This window comes from Belonocnema kinseyi, chromosome 2 (assembly GCF_010883055.1).
Source record: "Belonocnema kinseyi isolate 2016_QV_RU_SX_M_011 chromosome 2, B_treatae_v1, whole genome shotgun sequence".
In the NCBI taxonomy this organism is placed as follows: Eukaryota; Metazoa; Arthropoda; class Insecta; order Hymenoptera; family Cynipidae; genus Belonocnema; species Belonocnema kinseyi.
Window position 1 is genome coordinate 125,208,326 of NC_046658.1, and position 14,668 is coordinate 125,222,993.

Below are 14,668 nucleotides of genomic sequence, written 5' to 3' on the forward strand. Positions count from 1 at the left end.
CCACCGAGACTCTTCCAGAGTGCGAGGCGGGAATCGAACCCGCAAGCCGAAGGAGTGGGTCCAAAGCCTACGCTTTAGCCCCCACGACCGTCGTCCCACTCTGATTTTTCACTTGTTTAAATTTACAATTGAAAATTCTGTGATTTGTATGATTTGCGTTTGAAATTTCATCAATTTCGGAGATTTAGAGTTGTAAACTTTTGACTTTTGATTATCAACATTATCACCATTTGAGAATTTTTATTTATACATGTTTAAAATTAAATAATTTTAAACGGCAAATCTTCAACATTGAATATTTTTTAATAGTAAATTTTCAAAATTATTAAACATTAAATTGTAAAACTTTCAAATTTAAGGATTGTCAATTTTTTAATTTTAATACTAGAAATTATGTAAGTTTTAAGTTTTGCAATTAAAAATTCTGTAATATTTATAATTATCATGTGAAATTCCTTCAATATGGAAAATTTAGAATTAAAACCCTAACTTTTTATTTCCAAAAACATCCAAATTTAAGAATTTCTTTTCATACATTTTAAAAATTCAAGAGTTTTGTTTTTTGCAGTCTTCAAAAGTAATGAATTTCAAACTTCAAATTGTGAAAATTAAACAACTTTCAATTGTAAACCTTCAAAAATAAACTAATTTAAAAAAATGTTCTAAATTAAATGTCTTAAAAATATAATTTCCAAAGTCATCCAAATCTAAGAATTTTTATTTATCCATCTTCAACATTAAAGAGTTTTCAATTGTAAATCTTTAAAATTAACAAAAGTTTCAAGTTTTTAATTACGAAAGTTGAATAGTTTTCAATTGCAAATCTTCAGAATTGAAGAGTTTGAGATTTTGAACATTTACAATAAATAATAATGCAAATTTTAAGTTTTACCTTAAAAAATGGTATATTTTTTATGTTTTACATTCGAAATTTATTTCATTTGGAAAATCTATAAGATTTCGAAATTTAAAAATCATGAAAATTGAAGAAATTTTATTCATACCAGTTCATACATCTTTAAAATTGAAGAATTTTTAGCTGCAAATCATTAAAAATGAACAATCTAAGACGGTACATCTTCAAAATTAACCTATTAAAAAACTTTCTTCAAATTACGTGCCTTTAAAATATCAATATTAAAAATGAAATCATTTTCAAAATTGTAGAAGTTTGATTTGTAAATCTTTAAAATCGAATAGTTTAAAATTTAGGAAATTAAAAATTATGCAAGATTCTAGTTTTATAATTAACAAAGCTGCAATTTTGATAATTTACATACATTTAGAGTTTTGTGAAAACTTTAAATTAAAAAATTTATGAAAAATGAACAATTTTAAACAGAAAATTGTTAAAATTGATTAATCCTCCACTTAAAATTTTTTAAATTTAAGAGGTTTTAAGTTGGAAAATTAAAAATTAAAAATTATGCAAGTTTTAACTTTTATTAAAAAATTCTATAAATTTGATAATTGACTTTCAAAATTTATTCACTTTGGAATATTTAGAATAATATACAAAAACCCGTGTTTTCTTTGCTTCTAATTCCGTCTGGGATAAGATACTCGTCTATATTTTATAAAATCTAGAGACTGCAAAAAGCCGATTAAAATTCAAATGCAATAAAAATTGTATGAAAGCTCATGTATCTACTTAAATATTTATTTTAATTTACAGTTATTAATAATATATTATAGTACTTTAAATTCGAACAATGATTTAAGCCATTGGCTTAAAATTCAATTTCATTGTGAAGGTTAAGAAAATAGCTTTAAATGATATACTCATTATTATGGTATATTATTTTAGATTTCCAGGTGAAAATCAAAGAGCCACTGACCTGTTACAAACGACAATAAAGAGGTATTTGTTCCTTGCTTTTCAAGAATTACTGCCTGAATAAAATAGTTTATTGGAGGGCAAGAAATTAAAGTAAACTTTTGTAATAAATTTTTATTATCATAACAGATAAAAAGAGGATTCCATCGCATTATAAAACTATTTATTCATAATTCAAAAAACAGGTCTTAGTTATTTGACCACTTAATGAATAAATAAGTTATTTCAATAAATCATGAAAGTTGATTCTCTATATTGTCTGGTTTTTAATGACTTTGAGTCTTGTGGCAATCAGGAGTAGCATAACACGATAATTATTTTAATGATGGATTGGTTATTGCAATAATTTTAAGGAGCCATTCAAAAACTACGGCACACTTCCAGGGAGGGGGTAACAGGTTTTGTGAAGATTTGTAATGTATTGGAGGGGGTAATGCCAAATGTAAATAAGAATTTTTTTTTACTTGAAAAACTGAAAATCTGTTCTTTTCTAGCTGAAAATTCAACTATTAACTTTCTCTTTGAGAATTAGTTTTTTTAAATTAGAAATTCAACTGCTTGGTTAAAATTTGAACAAATTTGTTCAAAAATCATTGTATTAGTCGAAGATTGAACTATTTTCTTAGAAAATCGCTTTTTGTTTTCGTTACAAATTAATGATTTCAACCGAAAATTTAACTATTAATTTTCTCGTTAAGAATTCATCTTTTTTCATTGAAAATTAAACTGATTGATTGAATTTCAAACTAATTGGTTAAGAATTAATTTAATTAATTAAAAATAAAACTACATTGCTTAAAAATTACTTTCTTTTGTTAAAAATTAATTTTTTAAATAAAAAATTCAACCATTAATTTTCTAGTTGAAAATTCATGTTTTTTAATTGAAAATTCAACTGCTTGGTTAAAATTTAAACTAATTTATTAAAGATTGAACTATTTTGTTGAAAATTCGTTTTATGTTGTTGTTAAGAATTAATTTTTTAAATAAAAAAATCAATAGGTAAATTTCTCATTGAGAATTTACCTTTTTTAATTGAAAATTCATCTGCTTGGTTGAATTTTAAACTATTATTTTATTTGTTTATTTTTTATTATTTAACAACAGCATATTATACATGATATGATTCCAAAGTAAGTGCAGCTGCGATATTTGCTTAGGTCCGCGACCTGTGCAAAGAGGTTGCAATTAAAATAAACAAACTAACTTAAATGACTAACTTACTCTAAATGACTAGCTATGACTAGCTTACTCAAAAATAAAATCGAAGATGAAACTTTGAAAATAGCGTCTTGTAGTTTTGAAACGACGCCAAGATAATAAATCCAATTGTAAATAATTTTATTTTATTTTTTTAAAATTGAAATTGTTGGTTGCTGTTTGAAAAAATAATAAATTCTAAATGAATGCAATGTAAGCTACTTTAATGAACCTTCTTCGATCCAAGAACGGATTATTCTAATACTTTGTAATCATCCTCTAAGAGTCTTATAGATAATGGTCTTCTCATTAGCATTCTAAAATTCCAAGAAATACTTCTGGTTGAATTATCTTTCAATTACTTGGCAAGTAAATAATAAAGGTTCATTAAAGCCGGAAAACTTGTAAAACTAAAAACTCACTGGTACATAAACATAAACTCTTTGACCGATTGAACGTGACGATTGTTCTTCAACCCTACTTCTCAGACCTAATTTCTTATCTGCCTTTTAATAGTAATTTATGGACAAGCAATGATTCTCAGTGAAATAATTCCGATAATTACACTGATTTATAATACTTACTATATTAAGTTAATGCGCTAAGGAGGCGGTAAGACTTAGTAACGGTATAATTTGCAGGTCTAGGATCGACTAGAAGACTTAACAAATAATGATTTTAAACTAAAAAGTTGCATTTATTACCAAATAGTGAACAAACTTTCAAGCAAAATAGACGAATTTTCGACTACATGGTCGAATTTTCAAACAAAACATAATTGAGTTTTCAACAAAAAAGATTATTTTCAATGAAGAAAGATAGATTTTTAACCAAATGGTTAAATCAGTGGCGTAGCTAGCCCTGAGGGGGGGGGGGGGGGGGGGGGGGGGGGGGGGGGGGGGGGGGGGGCTGTATCAACATTCCTTGGGGAGGTTTTTTCGGAAAAGAAACAAAACTTCAATTATTAATTCTTATTTGGGGGTCCCCAAACCTCGGGGGCCCTTGACTTTTTCACCGTAAAATATGAGTTTTCAAGCAAAAATACAACATTTTTGTAAGACAGTTGCATTATCAACCTAAAAAGGTAAACCTTCAAATGAAAAGATCATTTGTTACCAATAAAGATGAATTTTCAAGAAAAAAGAAGACTTCTCAACAAAATAGTAATAATTCCAATAAACGAAACGAATTTCGAACAAAATAGTGATATTTTTGATCCAATAGTTCAATTTTTAAGCCGAAAATACCATTTTTTAAAGGGAAAGTTGAAATAACAACTTAAAAGTTTTAATTTTCAGCAAGAAATTGAATTTTCAAATAATAATAATAATAATTTTCAACGAAGAAAGATGAGTTTACAACCGAACAGTTGAATTAAAAAAAAATGATTACTTTTTCACTATAGAAAATTAATTGTCAATTCAAAAGGAAAAATTCTTATAAGACAGTCCAAATATCAATTAATAAAGATGGATTTTTAACTTATTAGTTAAATTACAAAAAAAAATTTTAACAATAATTGCATTTACAACCGAATTGTTGCACGTTCAAAAAACTAATGATATTTTCCACCAAAAGTGGTGAATTCTAAACTAAAAATATAATATTAGACTTTACAATTAAAGATCACAAATCTTTAACCGAAACATACAACTTTTGTACCAAAAGATAATTGTTCAATTTATAGGACGAATTTACTATCGAATAACACGAACGTTTAACGAGACAGTTGCATTTTCGACTAAAAGAGAAGATTTCTTAAACAAAATAGTTAGGTTTTTAATTTTAAAAAAAGCGAAGTTTGATCGAAAGGGTGAAATTTGTGTCTCAAAAATTAAATTTTCAAGCCAAGAGATCAATTTTTTGAAAGACAATTGAATTATTAACTCAAAAAGCTGACATTTCAACAAAAAGTCGAATTTTCAACAAAAATATAATTTTAAATACAGAAAGATTTTCAACGAAATAGTAGAATTAAAAACAAAATAATAATTTTTAACTAAATAGTTGCATTTACAATAAAACAGTTGAAAACTTTCAAGCAAAAGAGATGAATTGTTAACAATGTGAATGAAGTTTTAGCCAAATAGTAGATTTTTTAACCAAGTGGTCGAATTTCCATACAAAATCATTGAACTGCAACCAAATAAATGGTTTTTTTTAACCAAAAATACAAATTTTTTAAAAGATAGTTTAATTGTCAACTTAAAAAGTTGAATTTTCGAAAAAATTTATTTAACAAAAGAAATGAAGTGTCAACGAAATACATTGTTAAATAAAAAAATGATAAAAGGACAGTTTAATTATCGGCCAAAAAATTTTATTTTTCTACTAAATAATTAGAGTGTCAACTAATTTGAAAATTTGGCTTTCGGCTTGAACATTCAACAATTCGATCTGAGAATTTTTTCTTTCTTAATTAAAAAAATTGGGTTGATTAAAAATTTAACTATTATATGAAACATTCTTCTTTTTGTTTAAAATACTATATTTTTGTTAAAAATTCAATTCATTAGTGGTAAAATCGTACTTTTGATTCGAAAATTGAACAATTTGGGAAAAAATTCAAATAATCGGTAGAAATTAGAATTTGATTGAAAATTAATTTTTTCATTTAAGCGCTCATCTTTCTAGTTCAAAACTTGTTCCTTTGGTTAAAAATTCAACTATTTTGTTGAAAATTCCTTTCGCTTTTCGTTGAGAATTAATTTTCTGCAATAAAAATATAACCATTACATTTTTTGCCAAAAATTTATCATTCTCAGCTGAGGAATAAAGACTTTTTGAACATTCGTTTTTATTGGATATACATTCAACTGTTTGTTGAAAATACAACTTTTTGTTTAAACGAATTTTAGTTGATTAAGGATTCAACTATTTTGTTCAATATTTTTTTGGGTTCAATTCAACTGTTTTTGCTATAGAATAAGAATGTTTTCTTGGTTAATGTATCAACAATTACATTTTTTATAATAAATGTCAAAAATTCAACAACTTGGTTGAAAGTCGAACTATTTTGTCAATTGATAATAAAAATTAAGATTATACCACAAACCTCCCCTTCACCCAAACCATCTAACATTATTTTTGAATGACATCTAAATAAATTCACAAAAAAATGTAGTCACAAAAAATTACTTAAGATAGGGGCATGGGTAGGGATTAAATCTTACTGAGCCAATCAAAGAGTAGTCGAAAAGAAAATTCGAAAAAATCGCACGATTCGGGTCATGAAACTGTCGTAACCAAGGAAGGAAAAAAATAAATAGTCTGCAAAGCTAAGCTATTTGAGTTTTGCTATTATTGAAGATAGGATCTTAATTGGAGACTAGACACGGAGCTAGAAAGATTTTGCCGAGTTGAACTTGACTCTTGGTTAGCAAAGAAAAAACAGAAGAAGAAAGGATGAAAGCAGAATCAAGATCATCTTCACGCAATGTCGAGGCTTACAATCTTACATAATGCTTTCGCGTAAGACAAGGCCAGAGCCTTGCTTTCCATTATTGAATAACAGCACTATCTTTTTTCATTACCACCCCCTTCTCTTTATTCATTGAATTAGCTGGTGCTAATTTAAGATCACGCTAGAGGAGAACTGTTAGGTGTAAATTCTAACTCGTTAAGTAGACATCGATTACTGTATTTTCTCATGAGGTGTACCGTTTCATTGCTCCCGTAATTAACTTATAAATTATTTTAAGCACATTCTGAAATTGTTGATATAGCAATTGAATTACGCAAAATGAGTATTAATTTGACATTAAAGATGGATCTGGAAAATGTATTGGATAATTTCTGTAATGATGTGAGAAAGTTTAGAATTCATGCTTGTATCATTGGTGTCAGTTTCAGAAAGGGGGTTTATCAGGAAATATATGAGGACAATTTAGAACTAGTCGAGCTTCATTATGGTAATAAAATTATACTTCATAATATAGGAATCAAAACATCCAAAATGGGATACTCCATATTTTAATGCAATATTTATTGTTTGAGAATTATTAAATTTTATACAAATTATTACAGGGGATGTTTCAGTATTGTAAGTTTAGGTAATTGAAATTTAAATTAAATAATTTCAGAATGATGAATTTAAATCTGATACACTTTCATAAATAAAATATTGGAAAATATTTAAAAACTTGAATATTTGGAAATGTTCTAACTAAAAGTTTAGAAATTGAATGATTTTAATTTCATAGTGAACAGAATTTAATTGTTTCAAACATGAAATGTCCAAACTTTACCAATATTTCAATGAAAATCGACAATTTAGACCAAATTAAATTTCCATATTTTAAATTTGTAAAATTTCTAATTTTAAGACTTCAAATTAGCGAAACGTTTTATATACCTTATAAATGTATAAGACCTCAAATTGAATATACACAAAATTGAACAAGTAAAAATAGGAAGCGTGCTAAAAAATCAAAATCGAATTATGTTGGACCCGGAATATATACTTTTCTGAGTAGAAATATTTGCAAATATCTCTAATAAAAAATTGATTTAAAATTGAAAAAAATGAAAACACCATAAAAAATTCTACTTCTCTCTAAATTTGGTAAATTTGTCTTTTTTTGATAACTAAAAAAAAATTTTTATTTTATATCAAAACCGTTAAATTTTTAATTGAAATTATGAATCCTTGGCCAACAAAATGACCTTTTAACATAGCATTTCAAGTTTTAATCAAGTAGCCGATTCTTCAAAAAGACGAATATTAAAAAATAAATATATTTCATTCAAGAAAGAAAAAAAATTGTATTAAATTATAACGTAAAGGGAAACATAACTTTGAATACAAAATTCAAATATTTAATAACTATTTATTTGTTAAGTTCCTTTGCTTATTTTCTTGAAGTTCAAAAATATTTTTATTTGAAATAGAAAACAGTTTATTTCGTCCAAAAAAGACAAACTCTCAACATAATACTTTATTCCGCAACCTAAAAATGAATTTTCTATCAGTTTTCTTTGTAACCAAAAACATTGAAAATGTTACAAACGAGACAAATTTCGAAAATTAATTTTTTAATCTGAAAATTTCAAATATTCTATTTTAGATTATAAAGTGTTTTTTATGTTGAAAATTCAACTTTTTTTTGTAAATTCGTCTTTTTGTGTGGAAAATTAATCTTCTTTTTTGAAAATTGATCTTATTGGTTATAGATTAAACTATTTTTTCAAAAATGAGTCTACTTTTATTTAATTTAACTGATAGAAAATTAATTTATTTGGTTGAAATGTCATTTCTTAAACTAAAAATGTAACTATTCAATTTGTGGCCAAAAAGTTTTTTTTTCTTTGAATTCAACTTTTTTGATAACAAAATTTAACCATTTTGGTAGAAAATTTAATTGTGCGATTAAAAATAAAATAATTCATTTAAAAAAATAATTAAGTGGTGAGAAAATCACTTTTTTGTTGAATATTCATAGCGTCAGGTGGAAAATTCAACTTTTTTTTAATGAAAAATTTATGTATTTTGTTAAAAACTCGTCTTTTTGAGGAGCAATTAATGTTATTTTTTGAAAAATTATCATTTTTGTTGAGGATTTAACTATTTTGTTAAAAATTGATTTATTTTGATTTAATGTAACTGGTAATAAATGCATTTTTTTGTTGTAAATTAATTGGAAATGTAACTTTTCAATTTTTGCTTAATTTTTTTGTTTCAATTCAACTATTTTATTGGCAAAATTTTAATATTTTGTTAGAAAATTCAACTATTCATTTAAAAAATTATCTACTTCGTGAGAAAATCACAATTTTGTCGAAAATTCATAGTACCAGGTGGAAAATTCAACTTTTTTATAGAAAATTCATGTATTTTGTTAAAAAATCGGTCTTTTTAGATACAAAGTTAGTATCTTTTCAAATTGACCTTATTGGCTGCAGAATGAACTATTTTTTTTAAATTGGTCTCTTTTTATTTAATTTAACTGATGGAAAATTAATTTTTTTTTGTTTTTTATATATTTGTTCTTATTTTTATTTAACCTTTTTAGTTGAAAAGTCAACTATATGATTAAAAATAAACTATTTATTTGAAAAATTATCTAATTGGTAAAAAATGCACTTTTTTGTTGAAAATTCATAATTTCTGGTGTAAAATTCAACTTTTTTTGGAAATTCGTGTATTTTGTGAAATATTTCGTGCAAAATTCGTTTTTTTTGTTGAAAATTAATTTATGAAACTGAAAATGTAACTATCCCATTTTTGTTGCATTTTTTTTAAATTCAACTATTTATTGGAAAAATTTAATCATTTTGACAGGAACTTCAAATATTTGATTAAAAATTAAAATATTTATTTAAAACATTAATTAATTGGTCAAACATTCACCTTTTTGTTGAAAATTCATAGTTTCAGGTGGAAAATCTAACTGGTTCATGGGAAATTTATGTATTTTGTTGAATAATCTTTTTTTTAGCAGCAAATGAATATTTTTTATTGAAAAATCATCATTTTGTTTTGAGGTTTAAACTATTTTGTTAAAAACTGATTTATTTTTATTATTTAATTTAACTACTAGAATATGCATGTCTTTGATTGAAAATGAATGTTTCAAATCTAAAGTTTAGTTATTCCATTTTTGGCTACAAACTTATTTTTTTAGTTAAAAATGCATCGGTCTTGATTAAAAATTTCATTCTTGGTGCAAATTCATCCTTGTAGGTTAAAATCCAACTATTGTGTAGAGTTATCTTTTGTAGTCAAAAATTTAATCATTTACTTGAAAATTCACCTATTCCTTAACAATTTTTTTCGTGTTCGAAGATTTTGCTCACTACAGAACAAATAATTAGAAACGCAAAATAAACGTGAAATACAATGTAGGGGACACAATCCTAAAGAGTTAATGATTCTGCAGTAGATAGTTATTAATTATAAGCACAAGTATAAGTTAAAATATCAATTTTAATCTGAATATATTAACACGTATCGCGTCTTAACTATTAATTATTTAAAACAATTAATTTTCTTTCATTATTATTTTTAATTAATGATTACCTACTGTAGGATTATTATCTACTGTAAGGTGGTCTCCCCTATAACCAATGGCTACGTTACTTCCGGTGGGTGACAACTACGGTTGTGAAAAAAGTGGGGCGGGTCCAAAATACCTTAAAATAGTTAAGGTAGTTTTTTGATGACACCTTGAGACTTTGCTTATTTTGACGACACACCTGAGTGGCAAAGCGTTCCACATATGCAAATGCAATTATGTATTCACATTATAGGTCGTTTTATTGGGAAGGTGTGTTTTCTCGATTGAGATTGTAAAAAAAGAGAGTTGAGGTGGAGTCGTTGAACTCACCTGATAAGGATAAGCGCCAGGTCGGTAGAAGCTGCTGGTCGTTAATGCCGGATGACTCTTGCTACTTCCGCACATAGAAGCCATGTTTCGAAATGTCCACCTCTTTCTTAGAATCTGTTATCACGTAGACTGCTCAGGAAATTGCACCTGATTCTTTCTCTCGTAATCTTTCTCAGCTCTACACACGCATAGCAAATGCATAGCCCAAGCTAGTCTTCAAAATACACTTTTCCGGATTTTCAGATGCAGCTGCGGATGCGAGCAAATGACGCTAGAAATTGTTGCCCATTGAGGATTATCCTAATTGGCATTATCCTAATCACTCAACATGAGACGCGAATTCTTCACCACTAAACCTTTATTATTTTTGAACTATTCTTAATTCACCAACAATTTTTTAAAAATAAATCCAGCAAACAATAAATTCAACAAATTGTACTTTTTGATCGGAATAAATAAATATTTTTTGTACACTTTTATGGCTTAACTATTTCGATTTTTATTTAAGATCGCGGCTTCTTTGAACACTGCACTCGCGGATTTATTAATTATTGTTAAATCAGTTTTTTAGTTAATTTTTTATATTGCTATTAATTTTTCTAATGCTTGATTAGAAGACACGTTTGTTTGTTTAAGGAGAGAATTGGCACGCGCCCTTCCTCTGCGACGGTTGACCACAGACTGACAACCGAGATATTCACGCACCTCCATTCTTCATCTTCATTCCTTCCTTCGCTTCCTTTCCTGCACCATCTTCCCACTTACTGTGAACCCTTTGCTTTCTTCGAGATTAGTTCTTGCGATTGTAGGAATGCTTTTCCACTTTTTAAAAAAATTTTTTAGTTGTGGTGGAAGTAGGTATGCATTTGGGGACAGAAGCGGTAGAGTCTTTTTTTTTTCTTGGTGGAGGCAGAGGAATAGGCATAGGCTTATAATATTAAAAGGCACCATTTGTAGATAGTATAATAATAATATACTATGTAAAAACGGTACACAAATACTAATAAACAAGCAATAAATAGTAAATATTACCAAATACTTGAAAAATATTTTAAATATTTCGCAATGATCTCTAAAGATTTCAGAAAGATTTGACAAAGATCTGACCAAATGTTCAATGATTTATCAAAAACATTTTAAATATTTCGCAAAGATTTTGTACGGATTTTAAAGATTTCAGAAAGAATTTAATTATTTCACAAGGATTTCCAATAGATTTCAAAGAATTCACCAGATTTCAATGATTTTACAAAGATTTCAATAATGTCACAACAACTATCGAATATCCTAAAAATATTTCAAAGATTTCGCAAAGATTTCTAAAGATTTCAGAAAGGTTTCACAAAGATTTCAGACAGATTTGAAAAAATCATGAAGATCTTAATTATTTTCAAGGATTTCAGACTGGTTTAATAAATATTAAACAAAGATTTCAAAGGTGTAGCAAAGATTTCGGAGTGATTAAAAAGATTGCACAAAAATTTCAATGATTTTCCAAACATTCCACAAAAGTTGCATTGATTAATCAAAGATTTCAAATATTTAACAAAGATTGAAAATATTTCAAATTTTTAGCAAAGATTTTAGACTGATTAAGAAGATTTCATTAAGAGTTCAATGATTTCCCAAAGATTTCAATAATGTCACAAACATTACCAAATATCCTTCAAATATTTCAGAAAGATTTCCAAAGATTCCTGAAATATTTCACAAAGATTCCAATGATTCATCAAAGGTTTCAAAGATTTCGCAAAGGTTTCAAATTTTAAGCAAAGATTTCAGATGGATTTAAAAGAATCAGAAAGATATCAATTATTTCATAAGGATTTCAGATATATTCTAAAAATGCTTAAATGATTTCCCAAAGATTTCAATGATTTATCAAAGATTTCAAATATTTCACAAACATTCAAAATATTTCGCAAAGATTTTGTATTGATTTAAAAGGTTTCATAAAGACTTCAATTATTTCACCAGGATTTTCAATAGATTTCAAAGAATGAAAAAGATTTAAATGAATTTCCAAATACTTCGCAAAGATTCCAAACATTTCGTAAATATTTAAAATATTTATAAAAGATTTTAGACAGATCAAAAAGATTTCACAAAGACTTCAATGATTTTTGAAAGATTTCAATATTGTCACAAATATTACCAAATATATCCTAAAATTATTCCAAAGATTTAATAAAGATTTCCATAATTTTCCAAACTTTTCAAAGATTTTACAAAGATTTCAAATCTTACGAAAAGATTTCAGATAGATTAAAAAAAATCATGAAGATTTCAATTATTTCACAAGGATTTGAAGTAGATTTCAAAGAGATTTCACAAAGATTTCCAAGGTTTAGCAAAGTTTTCGGGTACATTTAAAAGATTGCACAACATTTTCAATGATTTCCTAAAGGTTTCACAAAGATTAAAAATATTTCTCAAAGATTTTGTATAGATTTTAAATATTTCATAAAGACTTCAATTATTTTCCAAAGATTTCAATCGATTTAAAAGATTGCACATAGATTTCAATCATTTTCCCAAAGATTTAACACAGATTGCAAACATTTCGCAAATACTTCAAATATTTAGCAAAGATTTCGGATAGATTAAAAAGATTTCACAGACTTAAATGATTTTCCAAAGATTTCAATAATGTCACAAATATTACCAAAAATATCCTAAAAATATTCCAAAGATTTCAGAAAGATTTCAAAAAGATTTCTATGCTTTTCCAATTGTTTCAAAGATTTCGAATATCACGCAAAGATCTCAGATAGATTATTATAAAATTTGACAATTTTGTTGATAATTGATGTATTTGGTTCAAAATTCGTGGTTATGGTAGAACATTAGTCTTTTTGCTGGAAAATTCCTCTTTTTCATTAATAATTAAACCAATTTGGTAAAAAATTAGTCTTATAAAATTTTCGGGTTAAAAATACATTTTTGATGTTGAACTCTTGCTGAAAATGAATTTTTTTAAGATTCATTGTTTTGATTAAAAATTCATCTCTTATGTTAGAATGTAACAATTTTTCTGAAATTACTTTTTTTTATAAATAATGTTTTTAACCAGCAATGTAATTTTTCCCTTTTTGGTAGAAAGTTAATATTTTTATCGAAAATTGATCTTTTCTGGTTCAAAATAAATTGCATCACTTTGGTTGAAAACTTAATCATTCATTTGTTGACAATTTTTTCCCTTAAAATTAATACTGTTAGTTTAGTGGAATATTTAATAACTTTGGTTAATTCATTTTTAATTGTTTAAACAAATGGAATTTGTTCAAATAATTTTTTTAATTCGTTTTTTGACTAAAAATGATTACCATCGGTCTAGTGGAATATTTATTAATATTAGGTCATTCATTTTCAATTATTTAAACAAAAGGAATTTGTTTAAATAATTTCGCTGTGATTTTCTTTAAATAAAAATTATTACTGTTGGTTTAGTGAAATATTTATCGGTAATAATTAATAACTAACTAATAATGATTTTAATAATAAATAATTTAGCAGTAATATTTAAGTAATAATTTTTAATACAAAATTTTTTGTTGGATAAAATTTATCAAACAATGTTAATAAATATTCTACTGAAGAAATATGAATGATTTTTAATAAAAAAAATTGTCTGCAGAAATTCAATTTGTTTAAACAAATGACAATTAATGAACTAATGTTAATAAATATTCCACTAGACCAATAGTAATAATTTTTATGGAAAAAAATGAAATTTCGAAAAAAATGGTTTAAACAAATCCTATTTGTTTGAATAATAAAACATTAATTACCTAATGTTAATAAATATTCTAATAGACTAAAAGTAATAATTTTTAGTAGGGAAAACGAATTTTCGAGAAAAAAATTATTTAAACAAATTCCATTTGTTTAAATGATTGAAAATTAATTAACCAATGATAATAAATATATCCACTAGACCAATATTAATAATTTGAAGTAAAAAAATACGAGAATACAGTGTTCAAAAGGTTGATTTCATGAAAAATTGACATTTTTGGTTTTAAGGGTAGTTTTCAAGTACTCGTAGGGGTCTGTTAGGGGTGTCAAACCCATGCGTCTGATAGATGAAATTCTTCGTTGGATAATTCTCTACAGGCCCCTATACTTTCCCGTCACATTTTTACAAACCCTAAAAAATTATTCTAAAAACTCAAAAAAGTTATTTTTCCCCATGCATTTTAAATGGGAAACTTTAAGTCAAAACCGCCACCTGTTAAATAAAAAAAAATAAATACAAAAATATTAAATTCGGGAATTTCTTTTTTCGGATTTGGAATAAAATGGG

At 25.9% G+C, this 14,668-nt stretch overlaps 1 protein-coding gene across 1 annotated transcript in view; it reads right to left on the reverse strand.

The window, feature by feature from the left end:
- Positions 1-11,024, reverse strand: part of LOC117167311 — an 80,844-nt gene extending 69,820 nt beyond the window's left edge. The window contains exon 1 of the mRNA XM_033352147.1: positions 10,363-11,024. Coding sequence (XP_033208038.1) covers positions 10,363-10,446 — 84 coding nt within the window. The 5' untranslated portion in view covers positions 10,447-11,024. The remainder of the gene's footprint in view (positions 1-10,362) is intronic.
- Between the last annotated feature and the right edge of the window lie 3,644 nt (positions 11,025-14,668).